General features: G+C 51.3%; 2 protein-coding genes across 2 annotated transcripts in view; both read left to right on the top strand.

Moving 5' to 3' along the window:
* The window catches only part of USP3 (ubiquitin specific peptidase 3), a 37,672-nt gene extending 31,209 nt beyond the window's left edge, over positions 1–6,463 (top strand). Inside the window, 2 exon segments of the mRNA XM_075576095.1 lie at positions 2,882–2,959; positions 5,999–6,463. Coding sequence (XP_075432210.1) covers positions 2,882–2,959; positions 5,999–6,164 — 244 coding nt within the window. The 3' untranslated portion in view covers positions 6,165–6,463.
* Positions 6,464–13,022: 6,559 nt separating this feature from the next.
* FBXL22 (F-box and leucine rich repeat protein 22) lies at positions 13,023–20,292 on the top strand. The gene is made up of 2 exons (XM_075576094.1): positions 13,023–13,775; positions 18,800–20,292. Exons 1-2 carry the CDS (start codon positions 13,441–13,443, stop codon positions 19,143–19,145), a joined length of 681 nt encoding a protein of 226 aa, XP_075432209.1. The 5' UTR covers positions 13,023–13,440; the 3' UTR covers positions 19,146–20,292.
* Positions 20,293–24,494: the final 4,202 nt, after the last annotated feature.

Raw genomic sequence — 24,494 nt, 5'->3', positions numbered from 1 at the left:
CTTCTCCCCCCCTCCCTCTTCTCCCCCCCCCTCCCTCTTCTCCCCCCCCTCCCTCTTCTCCCCCCCCTCTCTCTTCTCCCCCCCCTCCCTCTTTTCCCCCCTCCCTCTCTCTTCTCCCCCCCCTCCCTCTCTCTTCTCCCCCCCCTCTCTCTTCTCCCCCCCCTCCCTCTCTCTTCTCCCCCCCTCCCTCTCTCTTCTCCCCCCCTCCCTCTTCTCCCCCCTCTCTCTCTCCCCCCCCTCCCTCTTCTCCCCCCTCCCTCTCCCCCCTCCCTCTTTTCCCCCCTCCCTCTCTCTTCTCCCCCCCTCCCTCTTTTCCCCCCTCCCTCTCTCTTTTCCCCCCTCCCTCTCTCTTCTCCCCCCCTCCTCCCTCTTCCCCCCCCCCTCCCTCTTCCCCCCCCCCCTCCCTCTTTTCCCCCCTCCCTCTCTCTTCTCTCCCCCCTCCCTCTCTCTTCTCCCCCCCTCCTCTTCCCCCTCCTCTCTTCCCCCCCTCCCTCTCTCTCTCCCCCCCTCCCTCTCTCTTCTCCCCCCTCCCTCTCTCTCTCCCCCCCCTCCTCTTCTTCTCCCCCCCCTCCCTCTTCTCCCCCCCTCCCTCTTTTCCCCCTCCCTCTCTCTTCTCTCCCCCTCCCTCTCTCTTCTCCCCCCCCTCCCTCTCTCTTCTCCCCCCCTCCCTCTCTCTTCTCCCCCCCCTCCCTCTTTCTTCTCCCCCCCCTCCCTCTTCTCCCCCCCTCCCTCTTTTCCCCCTCCCTCCCTCTTCCCCCCCCCCCTCCCTCTTCCCCCCCCCTCCCTCTTTTCCCCCCTCCCTCTCTCTTCTCCCCCCCCTCCCTCTTTTCCCCCCTCCCTCTCTCTTCTCCCCCCCCCCTCCCTCCCTTTTCCCCCTCCCTCCCTCTTCCCCCCCCCCCTCCCTCTTCTCCCCCCCTCCCTCTTCTCCCCCCCTCCCTCTTCTCCCCCCCCTCCCTCTTCTCCCCCCCCTCCCTCTTCTCCCCCCCCTCTCTCTTCTCCCCCCCCTCCCTCTTTTCCCCCCTCCCTCTCTCTTCTCCCCCCCCTCCCTCTCTCTTCTCCCCCCCCTCTCTCTTCTCCCCCCCCTCCCTCTCTCTTCTCCCCCCTCCCTCTCTCTTCTCCCCCCCTCCCTCTTCTCCCCCCCTCCCTCTTCTCCCCCCCTCCCTCTTCTCCCCCCCCTCCCTCTTCTCCCCCCCCTCTCTCTTCTCCCCCCCTCCCTCTTTTCCCCCCTCCCTCTCTCTTCTCCCCCCCCTCCCTCTCTCTTCTCCCCCCCCTCTCTCTTCTCCCCCCCCTCCCTCTCTCTTCTCCCCCCCTCCCTCTCTCTTCTCCCCCCCTCCCTCTTCTCCCCCCTCTCTCTTCTCCCCCCCCTCCCTCTTCTCCCCCCTCCCTCTTCTCCCCCCTCCCTCTTTTCCCCCCTCCTCTCTCTTCTCCCCCCCCTCCCTCTTTTCCCCCCTCCCTCTCTCTTTTCCCCCCTCCCTCTCTCTTCTCCCCCCCTCCCTCCCTCTTCCCCCCCCCTCCCTCTTCCCCCCCCCCCTCCCTCTTTTCCCCCCTCCCTCTCTCTTCTCTCCCCCCTCCCTCTCTCTTCTCCCCCCCCTCCCTCTTTTCCCCCCTCCCTCTCTCTTCTCCCCCCCCTCCCTCTCTCTTCTCCCCCCCTCCCTCTCTCTTCTCCCCCCCCTCCCTCTTTCTTCTCCCCCCCCTCCCTCTTCTCCCCCCCTCCCTCTTTTCCCCCTCCCTCTCTCTTCTCTCCCCCCTCCCTCTCTCTTCTCCCCCCCTCCCTCTCTCTTCTCCCCCCCTCCCTCTCTCTTCTCCCCCCCCTCCCTCTTTCTTCTCCCCCCCTCCCTCTTCTCCCCCCCTCCCTCTTTTCCCCCTCCCTCCCTCTTCCCCCCCCCCCTCCCTCTTCCCCCCCCTCCCTCTTTTCCCCCCTCCCTCTCTCTTCTCCCCCCCCTCCCTCTTTTCCCCCCTCCCTCTCTCTTCTCCCCCCCCCCTCCTCTCTCTTCTCCCCCCCTCCCTCTCTCTTCTCCCCCCCCTCCCTCTTTCTTCTCCCCCCCCTCCCTCTTCTCCCCCCCTCCCTCTTTTCCCCCTCCCTCTCTCTTCTCCCCCCCTCCCTCTCTCTTCTCTCCCCCCCTCCCTCTCTTATCTTCCCTCCCATCTTCTTCCTCTTCCCCCCCCATCCCTCCTTTAAATAATATTGAACTCTTATTGCCATTTTAATAAGCTTTAAAATAACAATACTACTCTCCCCTTTTCTTTCTTTCTTCTTTGTGTATGTAAAGCGCGTGACAATGTATATTCCTACATTCTTACCTAAACTGGCAATCGTGTGCTGCTCCTGTTATACATCTGTACAAATCCTGATTGTGTGCCTAACATAATGGCCGCCTTTCAGTTGCAATCAATCCTTCAGTCAGTGTAACTCAGCAGCTACAATGTATCCTTATATTACTAAGCTAACATTGGCTATTGTTAGTTTGCAGGTATAGCAGGTTGTTGCCCACATCCCAGCAGTGCGAGATCTTTGTAACAGTTTCCTGCTTGTGATCATTTGTTGCCAATGTTCCCAGCAGTTTGGGCTGCAAACTGTAACAATAGACAATTTTACCTTAGTAATATAAGGATACATGGTAGCTGCGGAGTTACACTGGCTGAAGGATTGATTGAAAGTGAAAGGCGGCCATTTAGTGAACCCTGGGAAGCAGGATCTCTGCTGATCGATCACGGGAGGTAATTAGTTTTCAATAAAAGGTAATCAAAGGCGCCTCATATTAAAACAAATAAAAAGTTGTTTCTTAAAGTGCCGTACGGCCTGTCTCTTTAATGTCCGGGAGAAGGCCGCCCGACAGCCCTAAACACCTCTTCACATTTCTGCTTTTTCCCTTCTCTCCTGTTGCTCCCAGCCAGAAAACATCGGCCCAGACAGCTGCCTGTACGATCTGGCAGCGGTCGTCGTTCATCACGGCTCGGGGTGAGTATATATTCCGGGCGTGATATAGTGACGTTATCCAGACTTCCCAGCTCTACCAGTGAAGCACAGGGTCTCAGGTCAGGGCTCCCCCTTTTTATGGGGGGGAAATCCAAGGCCAATGAATCGCTAGTTTAGGGGTGGCCAACTCCCAGTCCCCATGGGACACCAACAGGCCCTGCTTCAGCACAGGTGGGTCAGTCGTTGGCCTGCTGTGCCCCTTGAGGACTGCAGTTGGCCAAGGTTTGAAGATATCCTGCTTCAGCACAGGTGGCTCAATCAGTGGCTCAGTCTTCGGCTTTGTCTTAGAGAGAGAAAGCGAATCTCCCGGCAGATACAGCGCGCTCCCAAAAATAATACTACATCTCCATTGGTCAAGGGAACGAATCATGTAGCCGCCCCAAGTAAAAACAACCATAACCTTCCATTTAAACAGACTATAAGAGACCCAAATATAGGGATCAAAACCGATTCATCCGACCTGGGCATATTACAAAGGTGTACGTTTATTATTTCACACAAAAGGAACACGCGTTTGGCAATAAGGAGTAACAAGAACACTTGTCAGTGCTATAGTCTGAGGGGACACTGAAACCGTATCTGAATAAGTAGGAAAGTAGCTGTATAGTTCACTGGTACTTCTACTTATTAGAGATTAAAGGCTGCCCAATGTTAGAGACACTATATCTAAATAAGCAGCAGATCTCATCATTCTTTATTCACTAATAAGTAGAAGTATCTGCACATTATATACTGTAGCTACTGCCCTACTTATTTACATACTATTTGTGTCCCCACAAACTATAGCTCAGAACCAAGTGCTCTCCTTCCCCCTTACTGCCAAACGCTTGATCCTTTGTGTGAAATAAACACGCACCTTGGACAGCGTCCCGACACTCGTTAAACATTTCTTCACTGGTTTCCTGTTTTCACGTCTGTAAAATTGTCTCTGATCCATGATTGTGTCTGTGTGTGTGTGCCCTGTGTGTGCCCTGTGTGTGCCCTGTGTGTGCCCTGTGTGTGCCCTGTGTGTGCCCTGTGTGGGCCCTGTGTGGGCCCTGTGTGGGCCCTGTGTGGGCCCTGTGTGGGTGTGTCTGAAAACAAAACACCTTGAAATTATTTGTAAATGGCCACTAACCGCGGCTGTGTCTTTGCCTCCCCCAGCGTGGGTTCTGGTCACTAACCGCGGCTGTGTCTTTGCCTCCCCCAGGGTGGGTTCTGGTCACTAACCGCGGCTGTGTCTTTGCCTCCCCCAGGGTGGGTTCTGGTCACTAACCGCGGCTGTGTCTTTGCCTCCCCCAGGGTGGGTTCTGGCCACTAACCGCGGCTGTGTCTTTGCCTCCCCCAGCGTGGGTTCTGGTCACTAACCGCGGCTGTGTCTTTGCCTCCCCCAGGGTGGGTTCTGGTCACTAACCGCGGCTGTGTCTTTGCCTCCCCCAGGGTGGGTTCTGGTCACTAACCGCGGCTGTGTCTTTGCCTCCCCAGCGTGGGTTCTGGTCACTAACCGCGGCTGTGTCTTTGCCTCCCCCAGGGTGGGTTCTGGTCACTAACCGCGGCTGTGTCTTTGCCTCCCCCAGCGTGGGTTCTGGTCACTAACCGCGGCTGTGTCTTTGCCTCCCCAGCGTGGGTTCTGGCCACTAACCGCGGCTGTGTCTTTGCCTCCCCAGGGTGGGTTCTGGCCACTAACCGCGGCTGTGTCTTTGCCTCCCCCAGCGTGGGTTCTGGCCACTAACCGCGGCTGTGTCTTTGCCTCCCCCAGCGTGGGTTCTGGTCACTAACCGCGGCTGTGTCTTTGCCTCCCCCAGGGTGGGTTCTGGTCACTAACCGCGGCTGTGTCTTTGCCTCCCCAGCGTGGGTTCTGGTCACTAACCGCGGCTGTGTCTTTGCCTCCCCCAGGGTGGGTTCTGGCCACTAACCGCGGCTGTGTCTTTGCCTCCCCCAGGGTGGGTTCTGGTCACTAACCGCGGCTGTGTCTTTGCCTCCCCCAGGGTGGGTTCTGGTCACTAACCGCGGCTGTGTCTTTGCCTCCCCAGCGTGGGTTCTGGTCACTAACCGCGGCTGTGTCTTTGCCTCCCCCAGGGTGGGTTCTGGTCACTAACCGCGGCTGTGTCTTTGCCTCCCCCAGGGTGGGTTCTGGTCACTAACCGCGGCTGTGTCTTTGCCTCCCCCAGGGTGGGTTCTGGTCACTAACCGCGGCTGTGTCTTTGCCTCCCCCAGCGTGGGTTCTGGTCACTAACCGCGGCTGTGTCTTTGCCTCCCCAGCGTGGGTTCTGGCCACTAACCGCGGCTGTGTCTTTGCCTCCCCCAGGGTGGGTTCTGGCCACTAACCGCGGCTGTGTCTTTGCCTCCCCCAGCGTGGGTTCTGGCCACTAACCGCGGCTGTGTCTTTGCCTCCCCCAGCGTGGGTTCTGGTCACTAACCGCGGCTGTGTCTTTGCCTCCCCCAGGGTGGGTTCTGGTCACTAACCGCGGCTGTGTCTTTGCCTCCCCAGCGTGGGTTCTGGTCACTAACCGCGGCTGTGTCTTTGCCTCCCCCAGGGTGGGTTCTGGCCACTAACCGCGGCTGTGTCTTTGCCTCCCCCAGGGTGGGTTCTGGTCACTAACCGCGGCTGTGTCTTTGCCTCCCCCAGGGTGGGTTCTGGTCACTAACCGCGGCTGTGTCTTTGCCTCCCCAGCGTGGGTTCTGGTCACTAACCGCGGCTGTGTCTTTGCCTCCCCCAGGGTGGGTTCTGGTCACTAACCGCGGCTGTGTCTTTGCCTCCCCCAGGGTGGGTTCTGGTCACTAACCGCGGCTGTGTCTTTGCCTCCCCCAGGGTGGGTTCTGGTCACTAACCGCGGCTGTGTCTTTGCCTCCCCCAGGGTGGGTTCTGGTCACTAACCGCGGCTGTGTCTTTGCCTCCCCCAGGGTGGGTTCTGGTCACTAACCGCGGCTGTGTCTTTGCCTCCCCCAGGGTGGGTTCTGGCCACTAACCGCGGCTGTGTCTTTGCCTCCCCCAGGGTGGGTTCTGGTCACTAACCGCGGCTGTGTCTTTGCCTCCCCCAGGGTGGGTTCTGGTCACTACACCGCGTACGCCGCCCACGAGGCTCGCTGGTTCCACTTCAACGACGGCACCGTCACCCTGACAGAGGAGGAAACCGTGGTGAAAGCGAAAGCCTATATCCTGTTCTACGCGGAGCGCCAGGTCCCCGCCTCCCCCGAGAAACTTTAATACCTCACCCCACGCTCCTCCTTTCCCGCCTCCCGGGGCAGACATTTTCCCCTCCCCCTCCGGGCAGGTATTGCCCACCTCCAGGGCAGATATTTCCCGCACCCCCTCAGGGGCAGACCTTTCCCGACACCTCCAGGGCAGACATTCCCCCCCTCCCCCACCCCCTCTGGGGCAGACACTTCAGACATTTCTCTCGCCCCCTCTGGGGCAGGTATTCCCCACCCCCCCTCTGGGGCAGACACTTCCTGCCCCCCCTCCGCTGATACTTGATTGGAGAATAATCCGTTTTTTTGTTGTTATTTTTTTCTTGTGCACTTTTTCAACTCTTCACGTGGACGTAGTTTCGGGCGCCAGCGGTCAAATAATCTGTGCGGGCGTCGGAACAGTCAGAGCAATGTGTCCTTGCCGGCAGAAAAGGGTTAAAAGTGCAGATTTCCACTGATTGTTTGATTGATTGACATATATATCAATCAATCACATACACACACCCCACATATACACGTACACATTTAGAGATGCGCGCTTAGAAACACACACACACACACAATCAGTGTTTCTAGTTGCAAAGAATCATCTAATTTTACTCCTGATCACATTTTTAAAGAAAAGTAAGATTAAAAGAAAAACAAATATCGAGCTGGTTGCCGAACTCACCCAGGGGATTTGGCGACTTTCAATATGGCGGTTAGCGCCGCCCCCCCCCCCTCTTCCCCAGCAACGATACTGGATTCTGACCAGAGGAGGGAGACGCCATGTTTCTGGCTGCTTGCCATGTCTGGAGGAGGCGTCCGGTGCAGCAGCCGTGTGGGCACTTTAACAGGCCCCAAAGCCTGCAGGAAACGGAGATTTGTACAAAATAAAGCTAGCAAGAATAAATGACGTTTTGGTCATCTGCCTTAAACTCGGCGGTGGGAGGACTCGGAGGGGAAACTGCCCCGTGTGGCAGCAGCTCCACCTACTGGATTACTTTGTGAGAAGTGCAGGGGCGGCCAACTCCAGTTCTCAAGGGCCACCAAGAGGTCAGATTTTAAGACTATCCCTGCTTCAGCACAGGTCTCTCAATCACTAACCGATGATCTTGGGTGATGTTATTAATCGTGGCATTCGTGCTTTTCGGCGCTCTGCCCCTGCTTTACGTCCGTGTGCGTCCGCTAGCGATTGCGGGGGTTTCGTCAGTTGAAGGCGATGAATGACGTATGATGATTGGATTTATCACGCCATGTTTCTTCCCTCTGTGTCCCACGTAACCCTCCAGGTCTCCACGAGCCGAAACGTTCTGCGTCGGGCGCAAGGGACGCCATTGACGAGCGTCTTAGATTGGCCCCCAGCGGCTGATAATTTGGTGCATGAAAGCCAACTCTGTGTCTACAATCATCCGATGTAAATATCCGATTTATGGGGTCCTGCGATGGAGCCCCATTACATGTTCCCGTTCACACCAGGAAAACCTCAGCAGATATGCGTCTTTGCTGCTTTAACTCAGTGTGTACGTACGTGTTATTTTCTTTTAACATTTTGTCATATCCAACGGTATCCGCGTCTCGTCTGTAGCCTCATTTGCCTCGGTTCAATGCCCGGCCTTTGCTTTTCCGTCTCCTGTGCGCTTCTCGGAGACGATATTTTGTCTGTCGGTCTCTGAGAAGAAATAAGGGCTGATTTTCTTCAAATGTTACCGTGGCCTGTTTGAGATGTGTACATACACTTACAGGGCAATGTAAGATCACATACAGAAATAAGGGCCTTCATTTCTGTACCGTCCATGCATCAATCATAAAAGTTCTAAGTAGAGTTTGTGTGTGTCTGTGTGTGTGTGTGTCACGGGTCCAGTGAGGGGATATTTGGTCGGTAAGAGGCAAAATCCTGTTTGATTAGTCCGTAATCTCAATATACTGCAGCCTCACTGATAAAACAAGTGGCAAATGTCAAACCCAAATTAATACCGACCATGGTGTACAAAAAGGATATCCTTTTGTTTCGCTCCGTTACGTGTGTGTGTGTGTGTGTGCATATACACACACCCTCTCTGTGTATGATGCCGTTTATAGAAGGCACGGGAGGACGTCTCTGCCGTGTTGTTGGCGTCTGTAACCGTGAAAGTCGCCGGCGAGGAGGCTGGTGTACTCAGGACTCTGCTAATGTTAATGTGATCTCTGTATAGTTTGTAGGAAAATGACAGTAAAAATGTAATCTGTGCATCATATTGCTGCGTCTGTCACAATTTCTCACCCCAGACTGCTCTCCAACAAATTTAATTACGCTGTTGACTGTGATGTAATACGCAGAGCTATATAATAACATCCAGAGAGATATATAATAACGCGCAGAGATATAATAACGCGCTCAGAGATATAATAACACGCAGCGAGATATAACATGCAGAGACATAATAACGCGCAGAGAGATATATAATAACACACAGAGCGATATAATAATACACAGAGATATAATAACGCAGAGAGATATAATAACGTGCAGAGCGGTATAACGCGCAGAGAGATATAATAACACACAGAGCGATATAATAATACACAGAGATATAATAACGCAGAGAGATATAATAACGTGCAGAGCGGTATAACGCGCAGAGAGATATAATAACGCGCAGAGAGATATAATAACGCGCAGAGAGATATATAATAACACACAGAGCGATATAATAATACGCAGAGAGATATAATAACGTGCAGAGCGGTATAACGCGCAGAGAGATATAATAACGCGCAGAGATGATATAATAACACGCAGAGAGATATAATAACGCGCAGAGATATAATAACACGCAGAGAGATATAATAACGCGCAGAGCTACATAATAACGATGACAGCGATGTAATAACACAGAATTGGATAATAACACGCAGAGAGATATGTTGAGTGAAATTAACACAGAGAAATATAATAACATCCAGAGAGAGAAATCACACGTAGAACGATATAATAACACCCAGAGTAATTAAACAAATAAGAAACCTTATTTATTTACATCTAAAATGTAAAGCAGATATAGAAATCCCCATGAGGGTATGGTGCACAGCAAAATAGAGCTCAGCACAAAAAGATAGATTGTGATTCTCTTGCCCACACTATCTGCCCCTATGTCACCCATCCATTAAATTGTTTTTATCTATCTTTTTTTGTGCTGAGCGCTGTTTTTTCTATTTTGCTGTGCACCATCAACTCTCATTGGGATTTACATATCTGCTATCTACAGGATGGGAGCACGCCATGGAGTCAAGAATCTGCACACTGCACATGATGCAGTGAGTAGCTACCATATCTGGAGGTTCTTCAATATTCCTGACGGGGCATTCATCTTTATACTCAATGGTACAACCTATTATTGGTTAGGAGAACTGGACAGACCGGCTTTACTAGTCTAATCTGTCCATATTATCCCTGCTACCACTTATAGTAGGTTTGTGTTCCACCTATTTTGAGTATTTATATATCAGACCACACCATACGATTTAAGAAGTTATCAATTCCCCACAAGTGACATTTGTATTTGACTCATCAAGATTGTTGATATTGACATATATATACAGTTAGGTCCGGAAATAATTGGACACTGATACAAGTTTTGTTATTTTGTGTACCTGTGTACCAAAAATAAATTGAAGTTACAGTTAAATAATGAATATGGGCTTAAAGTGCAGTCTATCAGCTTTAATTTGAGGGTATTCACATCCAAATTGGAGGAAGGGTTTAGGAATTACATCTCTTTAATATGTAGCCCCCTCTTTTTCAAGGGACCAAAAGTAATTGGACAATTGACTCAAAAGCTGTTTCATGGACAGGTGTGGGCTATTCCTTCGTTATTTCATCATCAATTAAGCAGGTAAAAGGTCTGGAGTTGATTCCAGGTGTGGCATTCGCATTTGGAAGCTTTTGCTGTGAACCCACAACATGCGGTCAAAGTTGCTCTCAATGCAAGTGAAACAGGGCATCCTTAGGCTGCAAAAAAAGAAAATCCATCAGAGAGATAGCAGGAACATTAAGAGTGGCCAAATCAACAGTTTGGTACATTCTGAGAAAAAAAGAACTCACTGGTGAGCTCTGCAACACAAAAATGCCTGGACGTCAAAGGAAGACAACAGTGGTGGATGATCGTAGGATCCTTTCCATGGTAAAGGAAACCCCCTTAACAACATCCAGCCAAGTGAAGAACACTCTCCAGGGGGTATGCATATCATTATCCAAGTCTACCATAAAGAGAAGACTTCACGAGAGCAAATACAGAGGGTTCACCACAAGGTGCAAACCATTCATAAAGCTCAAGATTAGAAAGGCCAGATTAGAGTTTGCCAAACAAAATCTAAAAAAAACAGTCCAGTTCTGGAACAGCATTCTTTGGACAGATGAAACTAAGATCAACCTGTACCAGAATTGTGGGAAGAAAAAAGTATGGAGAAGGCTTGGAACGGCTCATGATCTGAAGCATACCACATAATCTGTAAAACACGGTGGAGGCAATGTGATGGCATGGGAATGCATGGCTTACAATGGCACTGGGTCACTAGTGTTTATTGAAGATGTGACAGAAGGCAGAAGCCGGGTGAATTCTGAAGTGTATAGGGATATATTGTATGCTCAGATTCAGCCAAATTCAGCGAAGTTGATTGGACGGCGCTTCACTTTACAGATGGACAATGACCCAAAACATACTGCGAAAGCAACCCAGGAGTTTTTTAAGCAAGAAGTGGAATATTCGGCAATGGCCGAGTCAATCACCTGATATCAACCCGATCGAGCATGCATTTCACTTGCTGAAGACAAAACTTAAGGCAGAAAGACCCACGGACAAACAACAACTGAAGACAGCTGCAGTAAAGGCCTGACAAAGCATCACAAAGGAGGAAACCCAGCGTTTGGTGATGTCCATGAGTTCCAGACTTCAATCAGTCATTGCATGCAAAGGATTCTCGACAAAGTATTAAAAATTAACATTTTATTTATGATTGTGTTAATTTGTCCAATTACATTTGAGCCCCTGAAATAAGGGGACCGTGTATGAAAATGGTTGCAATTCCTAAACATTTCATACGATATTTTTGTCCAACCCCTTGAATTAAAGCTGAAAGTCTGCACTTCTATTGCATCTCGGTGGTTTCATTTCAAATCCATTGTTGTGGCGTACAGAGCCAAAATTATGTCAGTGTCCAATTATATCCGGACCTAACTACATCCCTTCACAATATCTTGTTGCACTGTTTTAGACGGTCAGGCTATTTTTTCTGTAAAACGTAAAGCATATTGAATTAATGGGTATTAAAAAAAAATAGTAGAACAGGAAGTCTTCATGTTGTCACTGTGATTGTCACGTATGGTACAGGAAGTCCCAGGTGTGACAGACATCGGTATGATGTCACAGAATACAACCTCTCCCTATAACTCCTATTACCCTATATAAACTACCTATAACTCCTATTACCCCACATAACCGCTCCCTATAACTCCTATTACCCCACATAACCGCTCCCTATAACTCCTTATTACCCCATATACTGCTCCCTATATTTCCTATTACCCCATATAACCCCTCCCTATAACTCCTCCTATTACCCCATATACTGCTCCCTATAACTCCTATTACCCCATATAACCGCGCCCTATAACTCCTATTGCCCCATATACTGCTCCCTATAACTCCTATTACCCCATTTAACCGCGCCCTATAACTCCTATTGCCCCATATACTGCTCCCTATATCTCCTATTACCCCATTTAGCTCATCCCTATAACTCTTCCTATTACCCCATATAGCCTCTCCCTATAGCGCCTCCTAATGATATTCTGACACTCGGATATAGAAATGAATGAGACCTCTGTTACACGTGTGCGGGGCATACTCCTGATTTGTGGACACAGGTGTCTTTTTCCTGAATAAACACGCATCTGTTCCTGACCCTTGTCCCGCAGGCTGTCACTGCGTTACCGTGACACTGACAGGTGCCGCCTCACTCCCACAATCCCGCTAATTCAAACACATTTATGGGTTTCCTGGGAATTCCAGTTGCTATTTTCTGAGGGTCCGGAGAAATTCTTTATTTGATTGATGTTTTTCTGTATCTTTTGGCTAATGTTGGCAGTATGGTTCATTTAGAAGAGATTACAAACAGTCTTATCCCAAAGGGGGTTAGATAAAGATAATCAAAACCCTACAAAGCATCTGGATATACAGTATTTGCTTTGAAATTGGTGAATTACCAATATTTACCCTATTAAACATGGCACTGCCATTAGGTCGCTGGTCCGATGAGGGACGGACCCTGTAATGTATCATTGTATCATTATTCTGTTTTTCCAGTTGAGTTTTATTTTAATATTAAGGTTTTTTTTTTACTGACAGAGCCAAATGGGTTAAAATCATGTCATTTTTCTCCTCCCTCCCCCCCTCCTAAAAATATATATATTTCCCAAAAGATTAATATGAACCAAAAGCAGGAAAACAGTCTTAAATGATCTAGTTTGCAATGATTTGTTATTGGGAATTTTCCTTAAAGATCATATTTTTCTGCAATGACTGTAACAGGACAGGTTTTACTGGCCAAAAAAACAAACCTTAAAAGTGTTTTACGTTTTAGGGCTTTGTACTTAAACCACCCAGGAAGCGGAACACAACCCAAGCAAGAAAGTGTGTGTAGTGTGTGAGTGTGTGTGTGTTGCTGCTCACTCGCTGTAACTGTTTAATTTGTTATTTTATTATTTTCTTTACTTTCAAGCTGCCGATTTAACCCGTTCAATGCCAGAGCGGGGGGGGGGGGGGTTACCTGCCCCCCTGACCCACACAGCCGAGGCTGATAGCACTTTCCATAAATAACCCTGTTTGCAGCAGTTGCTCTGGCCGGACCCCGCTCTTTGCCATATATGTCCGTGTGCTGGAGATCTGGAGATGGTCCCAGCTGCAAAGTCTTCACCGTTCCCTGGAAGGGGGCTCGTGCGAGCAAATACTGGGAGGTAAACCCATGTCTCCCAGAGCTCACCCCGATACCGGCGATTTACCGCGTCCACGGACAATTCCTGTTGACATTGCGGACGCCGCGGAGGAAGATTTGTAGGGTTCACTGGCCTTCCAGCCTTCAAAATAAGGTAACCGCTGTCAACGATAACGGGGAATGTACGTGGTAGCGCATATACCATTCTGGTCTCAAGAGCTGACACTCTAACGGAGGCAGACAGGCTCGGATTACAGAAACCCCAGCAGATTAGCGATCTACCGACTTCCTCCCACTTCCAAGGCCAGCGTTGCCGAGGCTGCTTGTTTTTTGTCCCCGCCATGCACCTGACGCAGCTGAACCGCGAGTGCCTGGTGCACGTGTTTTCCTTCCTGGATAAAGACAGCCGGAGAGATCTGGCGCAGGCGTGCTCCGCCCTGCGAGGGGTGTTTGAGGAGCCCACGCTGTGGCCCCGGCTGAATTTCAGCTCCCCGGGCGAGCTGACCCAAAAGAATTATGTTCTGGGCCCGGCTCTGAAATCGCTCTCTATCTGCTGGTATTCCAGCCGGGTGAAGATCTGCAACGTGGAGGCGTGGATGAAAACGCCGCTGCAGAGATCGATGTGCGAGGGGCACCAGGACACAGTCAGTGACTTCTTACAGAGGGTCGGAGACAGGTGAGTGTGGAACGGTCCACGTGGGGTCTGCCCATTGTGCTGGAACTGTAAGGGACGGACCCCTGTATAGGGAGAGCTATTATCAGGAGGGGGGGGGGGGTCATGCCACATTGGTGAGACCTCATCTCGCGTACGGTGTTCTGGTCTGTGCGTGAACTACAGCAGTGGGCTTTCAACTCCAATCCTCCAGACCCCTTTTCCCCCACACCACCCCTCCCCCCCCAAAAAAGTCAGGTTTTCAAGATATCCCTGCTTCAGCACAAATGGCTCAATTGGTGGCTCAATCGAAGATATGAGAGAAACTTTCACATATATAAAGGGTTAATATGTGCAGCTTAGAGGAGAGAAGGGAGAGGGGGATATGAGAGACAGTCACATATATAAAGGGTTAATATGTGCAGCTTAGAGGAGAGAAGGGAGAGGGGGATATGAGAGATACTGTCACATATATAAAGGGTTAATATGTGCAGCTTAGAGGAGAGAAAGGAGGGGGATATGAGACACTGTCACATATATAAAGGGTTAATATGTGCAGCTTAGAGGGGAGACGGGAGAGGGGGATATGAGAGATACTGTCACATACACAAAGGGTTAATATGTGCAGCTTAGAGGGGAGACGGGAGAGGGGGATATGAGAGACTGTCACATATATAAAGGGTTAATATGTGCAGCTTAGAGGGGAGAGGGGGGTATGAGAGATACTGTTACATATATAAAGGGTTAATATGTGCAGCTTAGAGGGGAGAAGGGAGAGGGGGATATGGGAGACACTGTCACATACGTAAAGGGTTTATATGTGCAGCTAAGAAGAGAAGGGAGAGGGGATATGAGAGACACTGTCACATATATAAAGGGTTAATATGTGCAGCTTAGAGGAGAGAAGGGAGAGGGGGATATGAGAGATACTGTCACATATATAAAGGGTTAATATGTGCAGCTAAGAAGAGAAGGGAGAGGGGGATATGAGAGACACTGTCACATATATAAAGGGTTAATATGTGCAGCTTAGAGGGGAGATGGGAGAGGGGGATATGAGAAAGTGTCACATATATAAAGGGTTAATATGTGCAGCTTAGAGGAGAGAAGGGAGAGGGGGATATGAGAGAAACGGTCACATATATAAAGGGTTAATATGTGCAGCTTAGAGGGGAGAAGGGAGAGGGGGATATGGGAGACACTGTCACATACATAAAGGGTTAATATGTGCAGCTTAGAGGGGAGAGGGGGATATGAGAGACACTGTCTCATATATAAAGGGTTAATATGTGCAGCTTAGAGGGGAGAAGGGAGAGGGGGATATGAGAGAAACGGTCACATATATAAAGGGTTAATATGTGCAGCTTAGAGGGGAGACGGGAGAGGGGGATATGGGAGACACTGTCACATACATAAAGGGTTAATATGTGCAGCTTAGAGGGGAGACGGGAGAGGGGGATATGGGAGACACTGTCACATATATAAAGGGTTAATATGTGCAGCTTAGAGGGGAGAAGGGAGAGGGGGATATGAGAGAAACTGTCACATATATAAAGGGTTAATATGTGTAGCTTCGAGGGGGAAATGAGAGACACTGTCACATATATGTAGCACATGTATATGTGTGGTGCACTACCTGTCTGAGCCTCCTCTGCAGGGAGCCTGGGGTGGATTCTGGAACAATCTTGGTCAGCGCCTCCACCTGTAACGGATGCTACTATGTGGATTTGCCCGTTACAGGACCCATATACATATATAGGCATACACTCACACAATGAATACACAGGGTAACACAGAATAACAGTTTACTGATAGTAACTTATATCTATATATTGGCTACAGGTTACAGCTACCCACTTGCCACGCACGGCTGTAACCCGCCCACCAATGTCCCCACAGTAGTACCTGATGAGGCCCTCGGGCACTCTACCACATAAGTGTCCCCAAGGTTATAACCCCCACCCCTTAGGCGTGATCAGCGCCGTCACTGTACAGTGTATGTTGGTGCACGTGGGGAAGGTACCTGCCGGGTGTGCCCACACCAGGGCGTGCTGGCTTGGTCTTGAGAGGGATGGGATCCACAGACCCAGTACCCAGTACTGCAACCCGCAAAGCCTCCGCCTCTAGTTGGGTGGGTCCCACGTCGATGGTACCACCTTATAATTGTCTTTGTATGGTGTCTGGTCCCAGACACCGTTGAGCAGGAGACAGCCGTGTCCTGTCTGTGTCCCTCAGTCATTATGGTACTACAGGGGCCCGTGTCCCTATACTATGGGCCGGTCCCTGCAGCAACCACAAGCTGAGGGGAGTCGGGGCCTAGGGGGAATCTGTCCTAGTGCAGAGGGTCACTGACCCCGGCACACATACCTCTTACCCCTATCCTGTCCCAGAACCGACTGGCTAGCGTGGGCTGAGCACGCAAAATGTATCCAACTCTGAGCAGGAGAATCCAGTCGCGCTATTGGCTGCTATGGGCCACGTGTATCAGGCTCCTAAGGCCCATGGGACTTGTAGTCCCCGCTTAGAGCCTTCCCTATTGGCCGCCGCACTCTGAGGAATCTGCGCATGTGCTAACTCCCATTGCGCATGCGCGACCAATCCTAACATGGCGGCGCCCTGCAAAGGGAGCAGCCGCAGCTTCCGGCGATGCGCTCGCCTGTCACGCGCCGCCGCAACGCTCTGGCAGTACCGCGCCCCCTGTCGCAGCACTGGTGCTCGTCGGGGTGCCCGCACACTTCCCTGCGGCCGCCATGTGCCCCTGCAACGGAGGTAAGGGCTAGGGGAGCCCAAGGGGGACCGGGGCTACATATATAAAGGGTTAATGGGCGCAGCTTACAGAAGAGAAGGGAGAGGGGGATATGGGAGACACTGTCACATATATAAAGGGTTAATATGTGCAGGTTAGAGGGGAGAAGGGAGAGGGGGATATGAGAGATACTGTCACATATATAAAGGGTTAATATGTGCAGCTTAGAGGGGAGACGGGAGAGGGGGATATGGGAATCACTGTCACATATATAAAGGGTTAATATGTGCAGGTTAGAGGGGAGACGGGAGAGGGGGATATGAGAGACACTTTCACATATATAAAGGGTTAATATGTGCAGGTTAGAGGGGAGAAGGGAGAGGGGGATATGAGAGACACTGTCACATATATAAAGGGTTAATATGTGCAGGTTAGAGGAGAGAAGGGAGAGGGGATATGAGAGACACTGTCAAGAAGATCTTGTAGTGCTGCAGGCTGTGTGCAGTGTAAACTGCTTGCTGTTTGTAAGGCCTCGTTCAGGGTGCCAGAGGCAGGAGTTGGAGGGCGGGCGTTCGGGAGGGGGGGCGTTCGGGAGGGAGGGGGGGCGTTCGGGAGGGAGGGGGGGCGTTCGGGAGGGAGGGGCGTTCGGGAGGGGGGGCGTTCGGGAGGGAGGGGGGGGGCGTTCGGGAGGGAGGGGGGGGGCGTTCGGGAGGGAGGGGGGGGGGCGTTCGGGAGGGAGGGGGGGGGCGTTCGGGAGGGAGGGGGGGGGCGTTCGGGAGGGAGGGGGGGGGCGTTCGGGAGGGAGGGGGGGGGCGTTCGGGAGGGAGGGGGGGGCGTTCGGGAGGGAGGGCGGCAGTCTGCTGGGCGATGTGTGTTCATCCCCAGCAGACTTTTTCAGGAGTTGAGGAGGGGGGGGAGGGTGCTACAGACGTGAGGTTAGGGATCCAAGTTGCAGTCTTGAAATCATTCTGAAGAATGATTTCATTGGCTGCCGAGGTCCCAGTGACGCTGCTGCAGCTTCAAAATACGATTTTTTTGTTTATTGAAACTGTAGCCAGCGTCAACTCCTGGCTTCGGAGACAGGGCAGCTGCTACCCTGACAACCAGTATTCAATTTGAATACTTTGTGTCCCACGGCAGCTCGCACGGCAGCACGCCCTCCCTCCGAAGCCTGCACCCTGAACGAGGCCTAAGGCTTTTGCTGTAAAAAGTCTGTGCTCTTTGGTATAAAGCCTGCTGCTCTGTCTGGCAGTGTAAAGCTGCTTGCTTGTCCTGGGGTGCAGAGACTATTCTGTATCGCATAAGGGTTGTGAGTAGCAGTTCCTGTGTGTATCCCCAAGACACACAGTCTTCTTTTCACTATTCTGGATCCAGTGTCATGTCTAGGGTATGAATGAACCCAGCTAGCTTCAACTCAGCCCTCTTTCCAAAGTACAACAAGTCCTGTATATTTTCTTCAATTTATTTAGGAAGGCAGCAATAAAAACAGGCACTTGTGGATAAGATGTTTGTGTTGCAAGTGTATCTCTGTGGGTGCTTTGTAGTTAAGGGCAGGTGAAAAGAATTGGCCTTGCCATAGGGGTGTAACATGAATGTACTCACTCTGCCAATGTCAGGAAGTAAAACACTGGGTACTGCTTGTGACACAGGGATAGGGGTCAGGCCAAACTAACTTTCAGCAGGGACAGGGGGGAATGGGAAAGCCCATTATCTTGGAGGACTGGAGATGTTGCCAGGGCAACCAGGGGTGTGACAGACTGGAAGGAAAAAAGGCAACATAATGTATCCATTCCATCTGCACTGGGAGTGAAACTGCAAGGAACGTGACATCCTAGTGCAGCTAGCAGGCAGAACTGCCAAGGAAAAGGGGGAGGGGGGGGTGAAACAGAGAAGGCAGAAATGGGTATTTCTGTTTCATGACAATATTTGCGCGTAACCGTAAATGTTATTATACCACTGGGGTGTTTCTCTGCTTGTACATCTATCCCAGCAGTGACCAACTTCAGTCCTCAAGGGCCACCAGCAGGTCAGGTTTGTAGGATATCCCTGCTTCAGCACAGGTGGCTCAGTCAAAGATTGAGCCACCTGTGCTGAAGCTGGGATATCCTTCAAACCTAACCTGCTGGTGGCCCTTGAGGACTGAAGTTGGCCAATGTCTGAGCCTCCTGTGCTGAAGCATGGATATCCTGATAACCTGACCTGTTTGTGGCCCTTGAGGACTGGAGTTGATCTATACTGAGTGTGTCTGAGCAGAACCATTGATACCACTATCCTAATGCCCCGGATGTTTGATACTCCCCAGATGCCCGAACCTGAAGTCTCTGACATTGTCCGGCTGCGCTCACGTGACAGACGCCAGTCTCACCCGGATCCTCCAACGCTGCCCCCAGCTGCGCGCCCTCAAACTGGAGAACTGCTCCGGGGTAACGGACAAGACGTTGGCCGCCATCCCGGCCCACGTCGCCCGCCTCGAGACCCTGCACGTCAACTTCTGCCGCAACGTGACGCAGGGCGGGATCCGCCGTGCGCAGGAGGCGTGTCCCGGGCTCGCCGTGCAGGCGGAGAGGAGCGCGGAGATGATTGCCGACCGGCTTCCCGAAGAGAAAGTTCGACTTCAGCCAACGCTCAGGAAACTCTTACGGTGCTGACCGGAAAGGCCTGGTAGCACTGGCATGTCGCCCCAATGTCAAACTGGAACTGTTTCACCCCATCCATTTTTTTACAGGGGCTCCCCCTAACCTAAACACCACTATTTCTACCTGCGAGGTCCTCCCCCCCAAAATCCCCCTCCCCCTCCTCCTCCCCCTCCCCCCTGTTCCCAAGATATTTACTGGGGGAAATACTGAGTTTAAATCTCCTTCAGGGGAAAAAAATGGCGTCCAAATCTCAGGCCAAAAGGAAGCTGTGGTATTGGTTGTGGCTTTCTATGGGACAGCCAATTAACTAGGAAGTAACACCGGTAACTTCACCAGTATCTCGGAATCTGGGGGACTCCGGAGCTGAAAATAGTGCGGTTCAGATCTCAGGGATCCCCGGCTCCAATCCTATAAATAAGGGGGGGGGGGTTAGTTAGGGGGGATTGCCACTTTAAGCTTAAACGTTCCTGACATTACAGTGTCACCTTTTGTGTCTGTGTTGGGTTCTGGATCGTTATCAATAATTATTATAAAATGTTATATATCATACATCTACAGTAATTATTAATTATATTTATTATTAGGTATATTATAATTCTGGATCGTATTTTTTAGTGGGGTTCATTCTGGATTTTTAGCACGTTACATAGTTACATAGTTACATAGTAGATGGGGTTGAAAAAAGACAGACGTCCATCAAGTTCAACCTATGCTCAATTTAGACGACAGATACTTTATCCTATATCTATACTTACTTATTGATCCAGAGGAAGGCAAACACAAAACCCCAGTGTCATATCATCCAATGACATCTCATAAGGGGAAAATAAATTCCGTCCTGACTCCAAGAATTGGCAATCGGATTAATCCCTGGATCAGCATCCTTCCCATGTATACTTATTTGGTATATCCCTGTATACCTTTCCCATCTAAAAAGATGTCCAACCTTTTTTTGAACAAATCTATTGTATCTGCCATCCCAGTCTCCATGGGTAATGAATCCCACACTGTAACTGCCCTTACTGTAAAGATCCCTTTCCTTTGTTGCTGGTAAAAGCTCCTTTCCTCCAACCTTAAGGGATGACCCTGTGTCGTGAAGTTGTTTTTTTATTTAACGCTTTGTTTTTTCTAAATAAAAAAAAAAATAGATCATTTGAAATTCCTGAGACTCCTTCACACACGGGTTCCTCAGTGGGGGAGATCATGTTCACAGCTACGTGTGTGTGTGTGTGTGTGTGTGTGTGTGTGTGTGTGTGTGTGTGTGTGTGTGTGTGTGTGTGTGTGTGTGTGTGTGTGTGTGTGTGTGTGTGTGTGTGTGTGTGTGTGTGTGTGTGTGTGTGTGTGTGTGTGTGTGTGTGTGTGTGTGTGTGTGTGTGTGTGTGTGTGTGTCTGTCTCAACTATAGGGCGACCCTGACAGGCTACATTGAACTTAACTCTCAAATACACATCAATGATCAATTAATAGACTTAGAAGTGTCTGTGTCGCCCAGGGCCGACTATAGGATAATTGCAGGGCAGCGGTGCCTCTCACCTTCTCCTGCGCGATCTCTTCCTGTTAGTGTCCACTGATAGCAAGAGATCGCGCAGGAGAAGGTGAGAGTTGCAGAGGCTTCAGTTTCGTTGCTGTGGGGAAGAGCCCAGGGTCTCTGTAACCGCGGGGCTCGGTGCAGTGGCACAGATAGCACCACCATCACGCCGACCCTGAATATAAGGCACCCACTCATTTCAGTAGTAGCTGGAAAGAAGGAAGATGGACAGACCGGACAGGCACGGTTTGTGTTTCCTGCCACAAGCAACATGGCTGCTTCAGGTCCCCAAGGCGGAGCGTCCTCAGTTTCACTCCTACCTCATACATCCCATCCTCATACATCCCACTGCTGATTGGCTGGCAAAGTGGGCGGGGCCCAATTATAAGGCGAGTATGTATTTTTCAACTTAACTTTATTGAAAAAAAACGTTGCTTTATAATCGGGCAAAACTGGTCTATGTAACCCACCCTGCCAGGCCTGTAGGGCGGTCACATCGTTGTGCTGTGTTTGGCTAATCCGCATGGGTTACCGTGACTCGGGCTGGATTCAGGCGGCTGGGCGATGAGGCAGCGAGGATATATAATAATGGGCGCCAGGAGCTTTTATAGTACAGCATCAGTCTTTTATTCATGTCCCCCGGCACGGGGACACACCACACGCACACGTGACAACGTTGTACTATTTCTCTGGTAGTTATACACAGATACAGTGTTTCTAGAAGTGCCCACTCAACACTCAAATGGAGGTTGCTCTAATTAGGTCTGGGACCCGGACCCCTTTATTGCTTGGGAATAATCATCGCTATTACCCCGGTTACACTAGGCCCATTACAGGGAGTCCTGGCTGGTCCTTTGGCCCTTCCACACAGACTGAGACGAGTATTACTGCGGATCCGCCGACACCCGGGAGTCCTCTTTCCTGAGGCTCCCTGTGGCGTGCCGGTTTCTCATCTCTGGGACTTGCTGGACTCTGTGATCTGTGTGGTTGCTGCGGAATTGCCTGCTTTTGCAGCGATTCCTAAGAGCCTGTCATCAGGAATCACAGCAGAATCAACGTCTGTTCCCCTGCATTTGGGACCAACGGTTCCAGTGGCCTCTGCGGAGACCAGACAGGTAAGCCAGACTGCTGAGTTGCGACCAGTGACTGACTTACTGTTCCCTTTACCTGTCCCTGTTACCCCTGAATTAAAGACTAAGGGTGGGTGGTTAGAATTAGGGACAGCAGATAGGGATGCGGTGAAAGCTGACCCCAGCTTAGAAGGTATGGGACTACGGGCGTCCGAGTCCTGGGAAAGCGGGGGGTCAGACCACAGACTGTGGCACCGCGGGCTCTGGGGTAGGGAGCCAGGTTCTACCTGGTTAGCCAGGGGCTGGACAGGTAGAAAACGGTTAGTGGGACCTGGGGAGGGTAGGCAGCAAGTGTTGCAGGTAGCCTTCCCCAGTCCACTAGTCGGGCATCAGGGGGTCACTCACATGAGAACCCAGCTGTTGCAGCCTTCCCTCTGGCCGGAGGCAGCAGGGGCAGGGGCAGACTTTGGCCACCCCTGGGACACCTGCCAGCCAGAGGGTAAAGCGGGTGATTATGTGCAGATGCTCCTGAACCTGTTACCAGGAATGGGGAACATGTTTCAGGAGGTAGCTCAGGCAGTGCCAGGCCTCTTAGGTAGGATAGGGTTTCCTAGGGGGGTCCTAGTTGAGCTAGGGGCCCGGGGAGGTAGCAGGCAGGGGCAGAAGCCAGGGTTAGGGTAGAGCAGCCTAGGGTCCTGTTCTCAGACAAGCTGGGCAGGGCACATAGTACAGACCAGCCTGTGCTCCCAGGTGATCTGCATCCTCTGCATAAGAATACCTATGGAGTTTCAGCAGAGGTGGAAGACGGTGTAGAGAGGAAGGCAAAGGGGGGGTCAGTCTTCAGCCTTCAGAATGGCCTCTGTGAGTTTTTCAGGGTGCCATTCAGGATGAGGAATGCTCTGGCTACCTCCCACCGCCTGGTCAGGAGGGCACTAGAGAGAGTGCAGAGGTATGTAGGGACATACCGGGAGAGGATCGTTGGCTTCAGGCAGATCTGGGGTTTGTACCCAGGACAGGTAGCAGCAGTGCTAGCCAGGGTTAGGGAGACAGGGCTTGCTATTATACCCACTCAGTGTTCAGTAGAGAGGGCAGAGCTATTGCCTCTAGGGCACAGGGTGCGTGGCAGGCGTCAGATTTCTCTAGTGCCCTCTAGTTACTGTAGGCAGGTTACCTCACAGCCCATTAGTGGGACTGACCCTCTGACTGATTTGACCCAGAAGAGACTGTCTGTGCTGGTAGTCTGGTCTCCAGCCTGGGAAAAAGCATTTCAGGCTTTGAAGACTGCACCCATTCTGGCTGCTCCAGATTATTCCAAGAAGTTTCTGGTGCAGACTGATGCCTCAGACTTTGGCATTGGTGCTGTGCTCAGTCAGGTGGGGGAGGAGGTCAGGGAACCTCCAATTATGTATCTGGGCCGCAAGCTGCTGCCCAGAGAAGGGGCATATGCCACTATTGAGAAGGAGTGTCTGGCCATAGTATGGGCTCTAAAGAAGCTACAGCACTCTCTTTATGGCAGAACCTTCACTGTTATCACTGACCATAACCCCCTAAATTGGGTTCAGCGGGTGTCGGGAGAGAATGCCAAGCTATTGCGAGGGAGCCTTGCCTGGCAGGAGTTTGATATCACCATACAGCACCAGGAAGGCAGTGAGCATGGGAATGCTGATGGCCTCTCCTGGCAGGACAATCCCCAAGACCTAATGACTTCAGAAACCCTCCGGTAAGCCCAACCACCAGAGGAGGTGGCCAGGGCAAACCTTGGGCTTTGAGTGGGGGAGTGTAGAGGGAGAAAGGGGGTGGCCCAGGATTAAAGGGGTTACACCCCATTTGGCCATCCCCTGACCTCACCCGGGAGTCAAAGGGTTAACTGGGCTAAGACCCAGAACAGTGATTTAACCCCTGTAATGACATGTACATGTGTATTCCCCTGTTCCCTTGTTACATTGTAATGTCTGGTTTACTCAGTGTCTGCATCACACACACGCTAGAATCCATCCGGGAGCACAAGGGTTAATAGTCCTTTAATGATTATAGCTCTTTCTGAAGTTTTCCCGCCTTTTCAGGCACCATTTTTCAGGTCCCCATTGGCCACCATTAGGGCTCCATGCATTCTAATGGAGAATCTTGTTGTTTTAGTCCTGTTTCCTGTAAAGACCAGCAGGTGGCGTCCGAGAGGGAGAGCGGCGGTTTCCCATTGAAAGTCAATGGGCCCATCGACTTCAATGGAGGTTCCTCGAGGTAACTTTCGAAGAACAAGTTGGCTGCCGTCCAGACCGCAAACCGCAAAGCGGATACATTTTCAATAGGAGAGCTTTGATCACTTACAAGTCAAGGTCAACGTCAAGTGACATGGGAATAAACAGTTCTAGGGCCCCTAGGAATAAATTCTTTTTGCCCCTAGTCCCTAGGCGTCCCCCCACTCGACCACAACCGAGGCCCCAAATCCTGGACCCCCGATAAGGGTCGAACCGAGAAGAACGAGTCGCGCCATAGGCTTTGCCGGCGGTGGCAGAAACGGCTCAGAAAAATGACTAAGTGTGAAATGCTGTATTTTGGTACTCCATATCTCTGGTTCCGGAGGGCCCAGCGGATCGAGGTTTGGGGTGTCTGCAGTCACTGCTCCGGCATCACTGCAGAACCATCCTTGACCCTCCTGGACCAACCCGACGGAGTATGGACCCCCTTGAAGGTTCGGGACTTTTCCCATAGACTTCAATGGCGGAGAAACCCCTTGACCTCAATGGCGGCAATTTACCATTGAAAG

This window comes from Ascaphus truei, chromosome 18, assembly GCF_040206685.1.
Source record: "Ascaphus truei isolate aAscTru1 chromosome 18, aAscTru1.hap1, whole genome shotgun sequence".
Lineage (NCBI taxonomy): Eukaryota > Metazoa > Chordata > Amphibia > Anura > Ascaphidae > Ascaphus > Ascaphus truei.
Note: the sequence above shows the minus strand (reverse complement) of the source record. Positions and strands in the feature narration are given on the sequence as shown.

Excerpts from the sequence above, each read along its gene's own strand:
- FBXL22 (XM_075576094.1), top strand. The coding sequence starts at position 13,441 with ATGCACCTGACGCAGCTGAACCGCGAGTGCCTGGTGCACGTGTTTTCC. Across the intron at positions 13,776-18,799 it reads TTACAGAGGGTCGGAGACAG|ATGCCCGAACCTGAAGTCTC; the intron begins GTGAGTGTGGAA and ends GATACTCCCCAG.